This window comes from Fukomys damarensis, unplaced genomic scaffold, assembly GCF_012274545.1.
Source record: "Fukomys damarensis isolate Sample0158 unplaced genomic scaffold, DMR_v1.0_HiC HiC_scaffold_16, whole genome shotgun sequence".
NCBI classification, from domain to species: Eukaryota; Metazoa; Chordata; class Mammalia; order Rodentia; family Bathyergidae; genus Fukomys; species Fukomys damarensis.
This window is the reverse complement of record NW_022900928.1, coordinates 101,169,014-101,184,471: the sequence shown is the minus strand read 5'-3', so window position 1 is coordinate 101,184,471 and position 15,458 is coordinate 101,169,014. Positions and strand designations below refer to the sequence as shown.

The following is a 15,458-nucleotide window of genomic DNA, read 5'->3' as shown; positions in this document are numbered from 1 at the left end:
GTGTAAAGCAGATGGTGGTACCACTGAACTAAATCCCTGGCCCTAACCTACTTTTATTTCAATAATGAAGACATCTTTTCTAAAAGATGGTTTCTATCAGTATAGAATTATCTTAAGTATTGAAATCAAAGTCACAAAATCCCAAATAAGACTAAAATTATTTTTCCAGAATGTGATTTTAACTGACAAGTTCTTCACAACCCAACTATGAGCTTTATGTTTAGAAAATATTGTTTACACACTAAAATGTTGAATTACTTTATTTTGGAAAACCATAATTTAAGAAAATGATGTAACTTCTCCATTATTTTAAATTAAAACTAAATGAAACAGGTATGAGTACAATCATGGAGATAAACATTTCCAATACAACAGAACAATCATATATCTTTAACAAGTTCTCCCTCATTTTATGTCACCTAAACCAAAAGATACTTATTACAGCTTATTTTGAAGTTATTTTTTATATGAAAGTGTGATGGGGGCAGGAGGGTTAAAATGCGTATTACTAGGTAAAAGAAGGCAATCTGAAAAGGCTAGAGACTGATTCCAAATATAAGACATTCCAGAAAAGGCAAAATGATGGAGACAGTATAAATATCAGTAGCTGCCAGGGGCCAGACGGGAAGGAAGGAGGGACGAACAGGCAGGGCACAGAGGATTTTCAGAAGCCCACTGTCACCTATGGATTCAGCCTTATAACTTGTCAGCATAGGTACATCAACTGTTAAGTGTTCCAAGGGGATACCGACAAGGGACAAGACCATGTATGTGCCCAGGCACAAATACATGGGAAATCACTGTCTCCCTTTCAACTTTGTTGTGAACCTAAAACAGCTCTATAAAACAAAGTACTTTTAAAAAGGACTATTTTGCCTTTTCTGTCCTTAATATTTATTCATTTACTGGGGTAAATAAAAACTTTTTTGCTTCCAATTTTCAAATGATGTCTCAAAAAAGGAGTTAAGAATTCAACTCTGGAAACTCTTCGGAGTCACAATGTCCTGGTATTGTCTACTACAATGTTTATGCTACGTAGTTTGCAAACATTTAATTATTTTGTGCATACACACACACACACACACACACACACACACACACACACACAACTTGCACACAGTCCTAATGACACATTCTTTCAAGACCTACAAAAGATGATACTCCTTCGAGGATAGCATTTTAAAAGACTCTGATGAATTCAAAGACTTATATGCTCACCAGCTGTCCACTAAGGGGCCTTCGTTTAAAATCATTTAAAATATATATTTAAATGTTCATCCTTAGCTATGATTTATTATAGTTGAATTTGGAACAGATTGCCAGAGATGGTCTTGACAGAACCAATTCTCAGTCAATGTTGAATCTTACTGCAAAAGAAGGAAAGCAGGAAGGAAAGAGGGAAGATTAGATGAATACATTTTAAAATATAAATAAATCAGAAACTATAACTCTTTATCAGATATCCTGGAGCTTTATGCAGAATTAGAATTAACATTTTACTAAAGAAAATTCTATTAAAATCATGTTTATCAGTAAAATTGTGAATTTTAGTCATATTGTTTATAAAGTTTAAATGATTTTAAAGAGTTGAAGAGTCACCTTAAAAATGAAGTGAATTAAAAATGCCGGTAAAATTGTGAATTTTGGTCACATTGTTTATAAAGTTTAAATGATTCTAAGGAGTTGAAGAGGCACCTTAAAAATGAGGTGAATTAAAAATGCCAAATATTACAATGCTACAAATCTTTCTTGATTCAATTTTTTTTTTTTTTTTTTTAGATAAGGTCTCGCAGTGTAGTTCAGGCTGGCTCTGAACTCACTGTGTAGCCCAGGCTGCCTCAAACTCATGGTGATCCTCCTGCTTCAGCTTCCAAAGTTCTGGGATTACAGGTCTGAGTCACCATGCTGGCTTACTGATTCAACTTTAACAGTGCAGTGGTTGTTCATCAATCTGCTTTATTTTCTTCTAATTTTATTTTAATTTGCTTTAAAACCAAGACAACCTGTTTAAATGTGTTCGTTTGATGTAATACGTTTACAAGTGAGCAGAAAAAGAGGAATAAAGAATATGATCACTTAAAACCAAAGCCAATTTGGAAATATGCTAAAAGGCTATTAAAATGGTTCCCAAGGAAATACAGGGTTTGGTGGCCACAGTAATTGTGGAGTGGACACATAGCATCATGGTGGAGAGCTCTCTCTCCTTTGACAAGAAACAATTCAGGCCTGACTGGGATCCAGTAGAAAACATTAAAATACAGCTGTGACCTCCCTGCTAATTGTTGTAAATTACAGGGAAAAAGAAATAATTTCTTCTTTGTTCAAAGAAGGAAAAAGAAACTATATAGACAAGCACAAGCTACCAGAATGAGACTTTTGGTGATCAAGAATTAAAACCTAAAAGCTTGCTTTGAAATAAAGGTTGCAGGGCTTTTGTACCAGGGATCAAACTCGAGTCCTTGTGCCTGCAAGGCAGGAGGTAGAACCACTGAGCTAATCCCTGGCCCAGAGATTAAATCTGTTCTTATTCCAGTAATATATCTCATTCCAATTAAATAATACCTACAATGTAATATACAGTTAAGGTCTCAAGAGTTTACAACTTGTAGGACAGACTAGACCAAAATACAAGATGGGTTACACCAACCTATTTGGAACTAGAAGTCTACAGTGAAGTTTATTAATGAACAATTTAGAAGCAAAACAGAAACATAACCTGCAAGCAAATCCTACACTAAAGAGATAATAGGGTAGTAGGTCATAGAGTTCAGCAACCCATAACAAAAAAGATACATCAAGGATGTGTGTGTGTGTTTTGCTGGGAATGGAACCTCTTGCCCTAAGCAAGTGCCATAATCATGAACCTGAATATAAACTAATATTTTTAATAGAAGAAACAAACATGAAATAATGGTGTGTAACATAACACTTGGCTTAAGGCCAACGAGAAAGCTGCTTATTGGCTGATGAAGTCATAACCCTGAGCTTCCTTTACCTTTGGCTGGCTACTGAACTGATCGTTGTAATAAAGGAATAAAAAGCTTCAGGGTGTCAGACTTGTTAAGGAGGACTGAAACATTCCAGTAAAGATCCATGTTCTACTCCAAGGTTGGTAACAGTGCAAATGCTAGTATATAGTCTTTGGGACAAGATCTAGCCACATCAGAAAACAGGACTAGGTTATAAATTTGACTGTAGTCAGCTTTCTTCACTTTCATCTTGGAGATGGTGATGTTATTATCATCTTTAAATCCTTGTGGAGTTTTCCCTGTTCCAGTATGCTGAAAATAACAACTTCCTTGAATGGAAAAAACATACAAACAAGCAAAAAAACCAAAAAACAGCAGATATGGTATCATTCTTCATGGCTCTTATTCAAAGACAGAGTGTGAAGGGAGGGCAGGGACAAGGGTAAAAAATGAGAATCAAGACCTATTATGTAAAGGTACAGAATCCCAATGATGAATGTAATTGTATTGTATACCTAGATTGTACCAATAAACTCAATAAAAAAAAAAAAAAAAAAAAAAAGAGCAGACCAGTGGTCTAAGAAACTGTGCTTTGAGAGAGCCAAATTCTAGAATGTTTTCCATCAGTACACTGTTGATAATAAAGTTTATTTGATCTTTGCTTGTTAAAAAAAAAAAAGAGTGTGAGTAAAAGAGATCTTGGTGTTATTACTGAAAGATTTTTTTTCATTTTAAAATATTTTGTTTAACATTAGGGATGCCAGTAGTCTAGTGGTTACTGCATGTTGGTTAAGTGCTTTTAGTTACCAAAGATAAATCCTAGGTGAGTTAAAATTCCACTTCTGTTTTACATTCTTAATGCCGAGATTGGCAGTAATGCAACTGAGTCTACGTGAGGAGTACTTACAACGTTACAGGGTTTTTTTTCCCTTCCTAAATTTACTCCAAGACACTAAGCCACAAGATTGATCTGACAACTCACAGCTGATAACAGCTGCCAGACCATGAACACTGAAAGCCTTCAATTCATGACATGCACTCATAGCTGAAAGCCCTTGACTTGGGAAACCCACTATAATAAACTAAGATACAACAATGTTTACAGAAGGGGTACATCCTCAATCTTAAATTTTTTGCTCTACTAAGTTACACATATATGGGCAAATTCACATAGTGACAACTAATAGAACTTTAAATTGTGGTTAGATTATGACTAGGGGCAAGTCAATCCTTCTGAACTTTATTATTATTATTATCATTATCATTATAATTATTTGATTGTTTTAAAAATGTTATACTGTCAGCTCTCAAATGCTGTCATTCTAATCAATACGATCATTTTTTCTTAATTATCTCTTCCATAGGTTTTTCCCAAAAGAGTGACACAGGATGAGTATGCCTAGGAGAGTAGAATTTGATGAGAAAATGTTAGGAACTACAGTATCTATTAAGAAAAAAACATGAACAGGGTGAGGTGGACATCAGTATTGTGATCTTACTGTACTTAATTTCCTTAAAGAAAAAAAATTAAAGGAAATAAAAATACAGGATTAATCTTGAACATAAATTGATCAATGTACAGCAGGAATAAATTGTAAGAAGCCACACAGAAATAGCCTGAGGCATTTTCCTCTGCTATATTCACTAAGGGGATGATTTAACTGAAAATTACTTTACAAAACCAACCACACACAAGCTCATGCATACACATTCATCCTCACATGCAAACAGAGATCTAGCCTTATAGTTTACCTTTGCTAAGTAAAAACTTTCTTATATAATGCACATTAAGTAGCACCAAGACACACTATCCCACCTCAAAACTATTCAGACAGTTGCTTCAAACATTTTTATCTACTCAGGAAAGCCAATCAATCCCCTATGGGTCTCTTGCTTAGAGCTTCTTGCTGTTTTTTTAGGGGACGGAGGGTATCAAAGTTGCTGGACCTACCAGCTTAAGTTCATTATTTTAAGGTTTATCATTTGTCTTTCAGCCTACTGAGTACAAACACTGAGTCTATATGCAGTTATTACCACACAGCACAAGCAGGGAAAGGACCAAAATACTCACAGGTTTTTTTAAAGATCAGTACTGGTCCAATGAATTGGACACTTTCAAATAATTCTACTTTATGTGAATTTTAATTCTATAAAAAAAAGTACTGGTGTTTTATTATTTGTTTGGCTGTTTTTTTGTTTTTGTTTTTTTGAGATAGAGTCCCACTATATAGTTCAAGCAGGCCTTGAACTCACTATGTAGTGCAGTCTAGCCTCCAACTCAGAGATCCTTCTGCCTCAGTTTCCAAACTGCTGGGATTATGGGTGTATGTCACCATGCCCAGAGATACTGGGGGTTTTAAAGGCTTTATAAACTATATGGGGAGGGGTTGCTGCTTTAAGAGTATCAATACTATTGTAAACCCAGAATGTTCCAGGAACCTGCAGAATAAAGGACTAAGGCAGGGAAATCAACAGTGGCCTTAAAGAGGAACCTGGAAAAAATGGATTGGTTCTCAAGGTCAGCAATTTCAAGCTGTTTTTTTCACTTCTGAGTACTTCAGTACAATTCTCAAGTGGCTAAAACTACAGGTGTAAACTAGGTTTTTATGTAACTCAAGCCCAAAGCAGACTCTCTAAAAGAACATAAAACATAATGGCCTCTTAGTGATCTCCTTTGTGGATCTTGAACTGCCAAGAGTAATTCTTTATGAAGAGCTCCTTATTATCTGTAAAATGGTATAACCAACAATGTGTAATGGCCAGACTAATACTCATGGAAGCAAATCACCAACAAGTACGGAGGCCAAGGCACAAGGGCTTCTTAACCCATCAATAGCTTCACAAATGTAATATTTTTAGGCAACGATTATTTGAGATGTCATCATTTTCAAATGTCATAGTTGATATTTCAGCTGACACACATGGAAACAAGTCGAATGAGTTTTAAAATATTTAGTGTCAGGAAACTAAAGTTACTTCCAAACTAGGAATATCCGCTATTAATTAGATAAAGAGAAAAATAAAACAGTATTTTCATCCCTGACCTACTATATCTCCAGCAATTTTTCTTGAAGTTTACATCCTAAGTATAACAAAAAATAAGGATGAAGAGTACATTAGCCCAATAACTTATAATTGGGATAAAATGAATGAAATATTTTTATTACCTACTATATTAAAATTGATATTTTTTACCTACTATGGTAAAATTCTTAATTTTTCTTTGCCTTTCACCAATATACTTTCAATCCTAATTGAGTTATATAAATAAAACCAAATGGCCTAATACAACTATGTACACAGAGATCCTTTCCCTTTGGTAAGTGGAAATCCTACAGGATTGGTAGTGGAATTTTTTTACTTTGCTTGTGAGAGAGTAGGACAAGGTAGCTGACCTATAACATGGGTTCCTCCACCACCAAATTCATCATACCCCACACTTACTCTGTCTTATCTTTCACAGCTTAAGTATCATTTCCATCAGTCCCTTGCACTCACTGGGTTTATTATCATTTACACAAGACTCATCTCATCTTTGACTTTCCAACTCCTCCCCAGCACTCTGCCTCCATGTCCACCTACCATACTTGGGAAGGAAGTTGGCCCTCATATAATCTCCATTTAAAGAAGCTGGGGCGTGGGCTGCTTCTTGCCCATCATTTAGCACCAAAAGGTCAACACATTGACGGCAGTCTCTTTACTACCATTCTTTTAACACTACCCTCTTGTCTTCAACAAATCTAAAATCACTGAATTCCCTTCCAAATCATTCACACTACTGTTTCACAATAAAAAGCCTTATTATACTCTTCATGAGCTATTTTAAAACTGTCTTCCTTAATACCTTTATGTCCTGTCCTCTTCAGCTTCTAACCAAACCTTCAATGTTTGCTTTTCCCACACTTGCTGCTTTGTGTTAAATAAGAGGAACATTCAAAACTACACATATCTATCTGGATGTTAAAAATTTCTGAATGGACTCATATCTTTATGCAGCAATTACTTTGTTTCAAATACACTGGAAGGCTTATTCTCAAAGATTTACTGTTGTTTTTGTGGTATTGGGGACCAAAACCCAGGGCACTCTACCAGTGGGCATTTTGATTAAGTTTCCCAGGCTGTATTCAAATTTGTCATCCTTCTGGCTTAGCCTCCCAGAGTGCTGAGGTTACAAGTGTGTACCACCACACATAGATTTTCAAATCCTTCTCTTTTTTTGAGAGTGTGTCCCCCAACTCTGTTCTTTTCCCCCTCTCTCCAGCAATAATATATTCTAATAATTACTGTTCTAGATCCACTTGTTCTCATTTTCTCTAATCTTACTTTCCACAATCTTTTCATTGCTCTGTTCTGGAGAAAAACACCACCTAGCTCTCCAACACTACACTGTAACTTTCCAGAGTTTCCTTCCTTCTACCACCTAAAGAAGTACCTTGTTGAATTAAATCTCTCTTCTCTTCAGTGCTGTCACTTCCCCCTCTCCACTAGCTTTATGTATTCTGCCTTTAAATGGTTAACCGGTCTTTCTCTTGTATCAAAGCCAATGTCGTTTATGATTTACTGTCCTTCTAGTTAGCAAGCTGTTTTTCTTTTCACCTTTCTTGTCAAATATCCTTAAAATGTATATTATATATTCATCATTTTTATCCTGGGAATCTGGTCCCACTCTGCATCTTTTTAAAAGTGTAAATTTGTAGTTACCTAGTCAAACCTAAAGATCTTTTCTTAGGTTCCATGCTTTCTAAATTCTAACATAATTCTTTTTTATTCCAACAACTACTACTCTTGTCTGGGTGGATTCACTTGCACTAGCCAGCAACGGCATAACTAAAATTGTTTTATAACTTGTCCTTACTTCAATTCAAAAATTATCCAAATAACACCAAACTACATCTCTTTAAAATGCTACAATCAAGTTACATCTTTCTCAAAACATTATGTTCTCTGTCACTACCACATCAAGACTAAACTCTTCTTCCTAATTTTCCAGTGATGCCACACTTCATTTAATGGTAGGTCCCATACACAGCACCTCACCTGAGTGTGTCTCCTTATGGTCCTGCCCTCCAACCCCTTTAGACCACACTAATATGTGCCTGTAGTGGGTAGTTTAATCCTTTCTCTTTAGTGTACAAATTTTCTGCTGCTCTCATCTACATTTAAGTAATCTTAGTTCCATACTTTCCATGAAGTTTCTTTCTGTATCAGTTCATAATAACTTCTTTAACTCTTACTTTTACTTTTGTATTGGTATGCTATCTGATTTGTTCACTGAACATTACATATATGAAGACCTGAAGATACTACTGCCGCTTATCTAGTTCTAGGAGGGACAAAGTAGACACTAACTCAGAGAGCCACACACTACTAAAAGCAGAGTGATAGCCTGACATCAGATAATTTGACTATACCAATTTTGTAAAATAAAGATATATATATATATAGATATATATATATCTATATATCTATATATTATATAACTGAAAAATGTACTGTATTTACAAATGTTATAATATCCATCTACTAAAACTAAGTAAGCAGATTTGGGAAAACTTCATAAAGAAAAAAAAAATCCAAATTCTTACATATCTACATAGGAAAAAAATGTCCCCAAGCTTGTATGTCTATGTAGGTAACATGGTGGTCTTCATTTTGTAAGATTTCAATGACTGTGTGTGAACCTCCCTGTGAACTTGTGTCACAGCAGAAGAGAAGTGTCTGGAATATATACAAATAGAAGCCATCTCAGTAAAAATGTGCACAGAAAAAAATGCATTAAAGTTGTTGTCTTTAAAAGAAACATATATAAAAGCCTTTACTTAATTCCCAGAATGTTAAGAGTAAAAGACATGAGCATATATAACAAATATATTCTCCTACTAAGGTTTTTTATTTCCCTTCAAATTATCACGTATTTTAAAATTTGAAGCATAAGTATTCAATACCTTTGTTGCCAATGCCACAGCAGTTACTGAGATATGAATAATAAAATAAGTCTGGACTATTTCTTGTGATTAATACATATCAAGAGCTGATCTGATTTTTTAAAAGTGAAAACTATCATTAGATATTAACCCTGATAGGTCTGTATTTTATTCACTCTTGAAGCCCTCAATATCTAGCTCAAGTCATCACACAAATAAGTACTGTACTCAAATATTTAATGAATGCTTTGTTGAAATAAGGGGAAATATACAAAAGTACCACCTGGAAACCAAATAACAGAACAAGGAGGAAGCATCTTTAATCAAAGGTACTTTCTAATGGAATCTTTAAAAAAATAGATTTAAGAGGCACTTGACATCATATAACTAAAATTATTCAGCCAGTAATGTTTCCTACAATGGCACTATAAACATTTCAAGGCAGCAGCTCTTACTCCTTTTGTATTTTTCCTGAAGCGGGGAGAATGTCACCAAACCCTTTACAAATCTAGTAACTATGGATCTTCTCCCCCAGAAAAATAAAATGCATATATATACATGCACACAAATCCACAATTTTGTATGTACCTTCAAAGAGTTCTGGACTCCAGGTTAAAAATTCCTGTGTTAAGGAAAAGACTAATCACTTTCAAAAGGTTAAGGATATAGAAGTCTGTAAAATTTCCCCGTGAAAGGTGAATCATGCAGGAATTTATGAAAAACAAACCAGAAGCTTCTTACAATTTCTCATTCTTCTTTAACATTTGGTTACAACTTGCTTGCTACATGAAATGGGACTTTGGTGTAAAATCATGACCGCCTGGGAAGACTTCTACAAAGCTATATTAAATGAAATATTATGTGAGTAAAAAGATGAAGTCTTACAAGGTCTGGACATTACACAGTGCATTAAAAGATCCTTTTTAGCCACACTGTATAAACATAGAGAAACTGGAGTCTTCATTTCCCAAGAAATGATTCATGGGGTGCCTGGAAGTGAGAGAAGCAAGACAGGGAGACTGACTGCTTTGGGAAATCTACTCAGGACTGTGGCTAAGCCTGGGCACTTACAGTTTTTCTACACAAATTATGAATGAGAAAGATCAGCAAAGAAGCCTTACTCAACAGGTGTATCTCTCAACACCAAGAAGTGAGTAAACAAAGCTAGCCAGGGGCTATGGCTCTGTAAGAAGATTGAGGGAATGGGAGGCTTACATTGAAAGCAGGAGAACATCATCACAATGAGCCAAAATTTTAAAACAGCCTGCCAGGAGCTAGCAGCTAAGCCTTAGCTTTTTATTGCAAAGATGAAAATCCTAAGTAAATTAACCTATGATTAAAGGCTGATGCTTAAGAATTTATAATATTCTCCTGGTATTTTCCAAATAGGTGATTTTTCTAGTAATGTCTTAAAATCACTTTTAAATGGATTAGAGATACTAATGCTGAATTTTAAAAAATATAATTTAAATGACACAGCTGCTTCTACAGCCTCAGTTAACTAAATGTAAGGAAATAAGAAACTTTATTTTACTTCACTATTCCTTGGGATAAAGCCATTTAACTTGTTGCATGATATCTAACAAAGTAATCAGATTTTATATAAAGAAGTCACCTTGCAACTCATTTCCAAATAACATTAACATCATCTAATATGGTATTTTTATTATTATTTTAACTCTCTAGGGTTCTTTTTGGTAGTCAAATTTTTTTTAACAAATTAAGGCATACCTTTTTATCACAATTGTTTTTTAAATATCTCAAGAAGAGGTCCGATTTTCCCTTTCTTTCCAGGTACTGCTTCACCTAGGCAGAATATGGTCATGTTTGCTAAATCAGTTTTTGTCCTTTACTCAGAACTGAGTTCACGTTTTTCTTTTATTATCAGTTTTGAAACTGTCTGAAGAAATTTAGTACTACCAAAAACATCATCTCACATTATATTCTAATAAGGTACTCCACTATTATCTGAGTAAAGTTATCTACTTCAACTCGGCCTAATTTTAGAGCACACTCAATCTCTTTTCTTCCACTTAAAGTCTCATTATGATCACATACTCCAGTCTTGTCAGCACATTTTAGTTATTAAACAATGAAATTTCCAAACATATTCCATTGAACTACTGTTTATTCAATAAAAATGTTCTATCACTATGGCTGCTATTCACATACAATGTCTACCCCATATTCAAGTTTCTGATAAATTTACTAGAAATTGAAATTCTGTGTTTTGAGGCATTTCCTGGTATACTAGGCAGTGCATTAGGAAAGAGATTATATTGCATTTAGGCCATAATAATTACCTTTTAACCAGCTATGTTATAATTAACAACCATTCAAAAAGAAAGTGCAAATGTGCAAATGAGAGAAAACAAACAGTTTCTATACATGTAATGCATAATATAGGATATAAGTCTAGGCAACTAAAAATAAGTGCTAATAACATCCTTCTGAGCATTAAATGACACCACCAATTTTGTTTTATATGTATTTTTTCTCAAATATTCAAAGAATGCAATAGACATTATCTTAATTTTTAAAAATTTTAGGAGATATTACCATTTTTTCACAAATCAGAAAACAAGAACTACTATTACCTTTGTGTATTTTCAGTAAAAGAGCCAAAACAAGAACAATTCTAGCTAATCTCATCTGGGATCTTAATTAGTACTATAAGTTTATTTGTATGAGTTAAAAATATTACTCATAAGAAACAATGCCAAATTATTATGCTAATAAATTATGTTAAAGGCCTAATGAAGAAATACTTTAGCAACTATGAGGTAACACACTAGTTGTAGGCATGAGGAACGTTTATATTGGCTCTTTTGGGTGTATACATTAAATGCAAAATCAGAAAGGAATCATGCAAAATCCGGTTGCCCATGCAAGCACCCCAGAGTCTAATCCTCTCCTCTCAGTTCTGTTGTCAGGCCACAGTAGTGTGGAGACTTGTAGGCTGCTGTCCTTGTTGTAATGAATGGGAAGAGGCTGACAGTGGCATGGTCGAAACCTTCACCTCTTCTTCCCCTGTGGAAAAGTCAGTCATGGTCTAGTTATGGGTGACTAGATTTGTTAACAGTCCCTTTAAAAATGATTTCAATACTTGGAATATTGATACATATATAAAGCACATGCTTAATGGTTGGAATCTGGGTGTGAAATAAGACACGAATTTTAAAATATAAACTTATCAAGTACTAGAAAGTAGTTACACTCTAAGCACACCCTTAATTTTAAAGCTATGTCAGAGATAAGATCAAATATAAGATTTAGATTACAAATACACTACCAAAAAAAAAAAAAGACCAGGAAAGCCATTCTTTTCCAAGCCAATTGGACCTCTTATAAATATAGATACTGCTAATGGTAAATAATATTTTGTAAAAAAAAATTAAAGTTTACTCATAAGAGTGAAAAACTGATTTTTAAAAGAGGAAAATAATAAATCCATGTTTTAAAAGCATGGGTTATATACTAGGAAAAATAATTTATATGAATATTAACTTAGCATATTAACATATAACATCTGAAAGTATGTTTATTTGTGAAGAAACTGGAAAATAATACAATGTTAACGACAATGATCCAATTGACTGAAAGCAAGATGACTACTTCTAGGTCAGAGAACTACATATAAACGAACTCAGTTCTCCTAATGTAATTGAGTATTATTTTACCACAAGTGAACTTTTTCACATGTGACTCAAAATTCAATAAAGTTACTTGGAAAATAATATAAAACAAAGAAATTTTAATAAAAATGTCTTTTCATAACTAATGTGAATTAACAAAAACATGAAAAAATTTAAGGCCTGAATAATTTCAAATATTTTTGAAGTATATGTTGAAACAACAATGCTTAGACTTAGATTTATTATTATTTGTTTTACAATGTTTAGCATTATGGAATAAAAACATCTTGGAAGAGAGTTCTTTTAAAAAGTAAATCTGCAAAATTATATTTGGAAAGATAGCTTAACTGACAAAGCACAGAAAAGGAGTCTTTCAATCAACAAACAGGTTATTTCATAGTTTTTCAGAAAATCAGCAAAGTTCCTATGAACCCTCAAGTACATAGCAAGGAGGTTGTGTAAAGCAAATTTTAAACAACAGTTCTTGGTGACACCATGTACCGATGAGGGCTAAGCAAAGATTGATTTTTCATCCCATTAATAAACACTCTACTTTGTGGAAAAACAGAAAATGTGTTTACTATAGGCCATACCCCTGAACGTGGCCAGTGTACCTTATGAATAGAGTCTACTGATAAAAAGGGACTTGCAAGTATGTGAGAGCAGAAATCAATTACTACGGGAAGAAAGCCAAGTTAAGACAAGTGCCAGTGATCTTCAATGGTGAAGGAGAATATCAGTGTTGTAGTGTAAACACATTTCTATTACTGATTTTGACGTCTAAGTTCTTAGGCTAATTGTCCTGCTAATTGAATGTGTGCTCTTTAACAAATGATTTCAATTTTCTGGAATAAAACTTTGCCATTTTTAAAATGAAGAAACTGGACAAGGTAAGTAACTTTTTAAAACAAAAGCAAATATTCCAGTAAGAAAAAGATATACAGGGATTTGTAACTGGCCACTAATCAAAGTTTTGCCCCAAGATTATTTATTTTAAAATCTTTCTAAAAGCAAACCAGATGTGCAGCCTACAAAATGCTGCTAAAAAGATTTCACCTTAAGAAAATAATTACTTTTAAACACAGACATGTTTTCAATTACACAAAGGAAACAGAAGCCCAATTTCTGTCAAACCTCTGGCAACTGTTCTTCCCATGATAGGTTTCAGATATCTGTTTTTAATAATTAACTAAACAGAAAGTAAAAATGTAAATATAAATAGCTAATAAAAATATATGACATCTGTAGATATGTAGGTGGCTGCCACCTTTGATTTGTTCCTCTACATTTGATTTGTTTCCTCTACATTTCTATAGAATAAATATACACACTATTCCCAATATAGAATTAGTTTAGAATAGTTAGGTATATATGTTAAAGAAGCAGGTCCCATTAGTATCTCCATTTCCGTAGTCTCCCTTACTAAAACATTCAATCAGTAGCTACTCTGTATCAGGTACCATGATAATCAGTGGAGAACATGAAGTTGATTCCCTTTCAATAGTTCAACTGAAGTACTACTGAGTTACAACTAGAGATAGAAAAGGAAGGTATTCCCCAGTTATTAAACTCCTTCAAATTAAATAGTCAAGTCGTACATAGTTTTCCAGATTTTTCAATGTCATTTCAAATAGCTACTGAAAATTCTAAATCACTTGGCTACAACTATAAAACTATTCTGTTTTGCGGATTAGCGACATAATTTCCTGAGGTATCTTTCAAATGTTTATAAGTCATGATAGATTCTGGTGTGATTCTTGATAACAATTTTAAATATTTTGGCTTATTAAAGCTGGAATTTCTCTACCCATTAGAGTCTTAAAAATAATCTAATAGTAACCTTAACCACAAGTCACCATTTAAGTACCACGCAAGTATGCATAGCCCAAATTTGAAAATCTGAAATAACAAACTCCCCCAAACCCCACAGATACAACAATGATTCAGAACCTTAAGTTGGTGACTTAATTTTTAACACATCTGAAAAGTTTTTAATGCTCTATGGTTGGGTATACTGTAAAAGTGAAAGACCAAATATACTCACAAAGACAGAACTATAATGCCACATTTAAAAAGTAAAGAATTTTACACAAAGATTTCAAATAACTAAACATAACAACTACACTCACTAATCAGTGACTTCTCACTACCAGTGTGGCATTTCTAAAATACCTATTTTGCAACACCTAGGTTTAAATTGCTCTTCAGTGCTAATGGACTGTGACTAAGAATTTGGAAGAATGCATAATTTATCAAAGATGGTCAGGTAACAAGTCAAATAAAAGAGCAAAGTGAAGACAGCTAAGAACTAGAGTCCCCGTGTCAAGGCCGCACCATACTGCTTCACTGCCAGATACCTCATCCTCTCATTCAACATCTCTCTACAATTTAAGCAGCATCTCAAGCAGTATGATTGATTCTTAAGGTAATGACATACTATACCTGCCTCACGAAGTTTCTACCACTATAAAAGGCCTGGCTCCTCCCCTGCTGCTGAGACAAACCCTAGACACCATCAGAGTTCCTACTCCTTCAACGAAGCCTCTCCAACAATTACAGGCTGCACTGATGTTTCTCAGATTCCACTACCAGTTACCACCTTCAAACATGATTTGAATCCTATCTCTTCAAGTATGCCTACTTGGAAATAGTAGCCAAGTTTTATATTTCTTTGTCTGTCTGTCTTTCTTCCTTTCCTTTTCTTTCTTTTTTTCGAGACAGGGTCTCACTATGTAATTGAGACTGACCTAGAACTCACTATGTAACCCAGGCTGGTCTCAAACTCACAGCGATCCTCCTGCCTCAAGCCTCCCAAGTGCTGGGATTACAGGCATGCACCACCACGCCCAGCTTCTTCTTTTGTATTTCTATATGTTTACTGTTGGGTAAACAAGAGTTGATATAATACTGTAAATGGTCTCACACTTTAT

At 34.2% G+C, this 15,458-nt stretch overlaps 1 protein-coding gene across 6 annotated transcripts in view; it reads right to left on the bottom strand.

Annotated features, from left to right (window-relative positions):
- The window catches only part of Cnot4 (CCR4-NOT transcription complex subunit 4), a 109,172-nt gene that overhangs the window by 13,236 nt on the left and 80,478 nt on the right, over nucleotides 1-15,458 (bottom strand). For 2 of the 6 annotated variants that reach the window (XM_010616193.3, XM_010616194.3), the window contains exon 12: nucleotides 11,531-11,923. The exons of the other annotated variants lie outside the window; for them this stretch is intronic. In XM_010616193.3, the coding sequence (XP_010614495.1) occupies nucleotides 11,823-11,923 (101 nt within the window). In that variant the 3' untranslated portion in view covers nucleotides 11,531-11,822. Of the gene's footprint in view, nucleotides 1-11,530; nucleotides 11,924-15,458 lie in introns of those variants that run through there. 6 annotated transcript variants of the gene reach the window in all.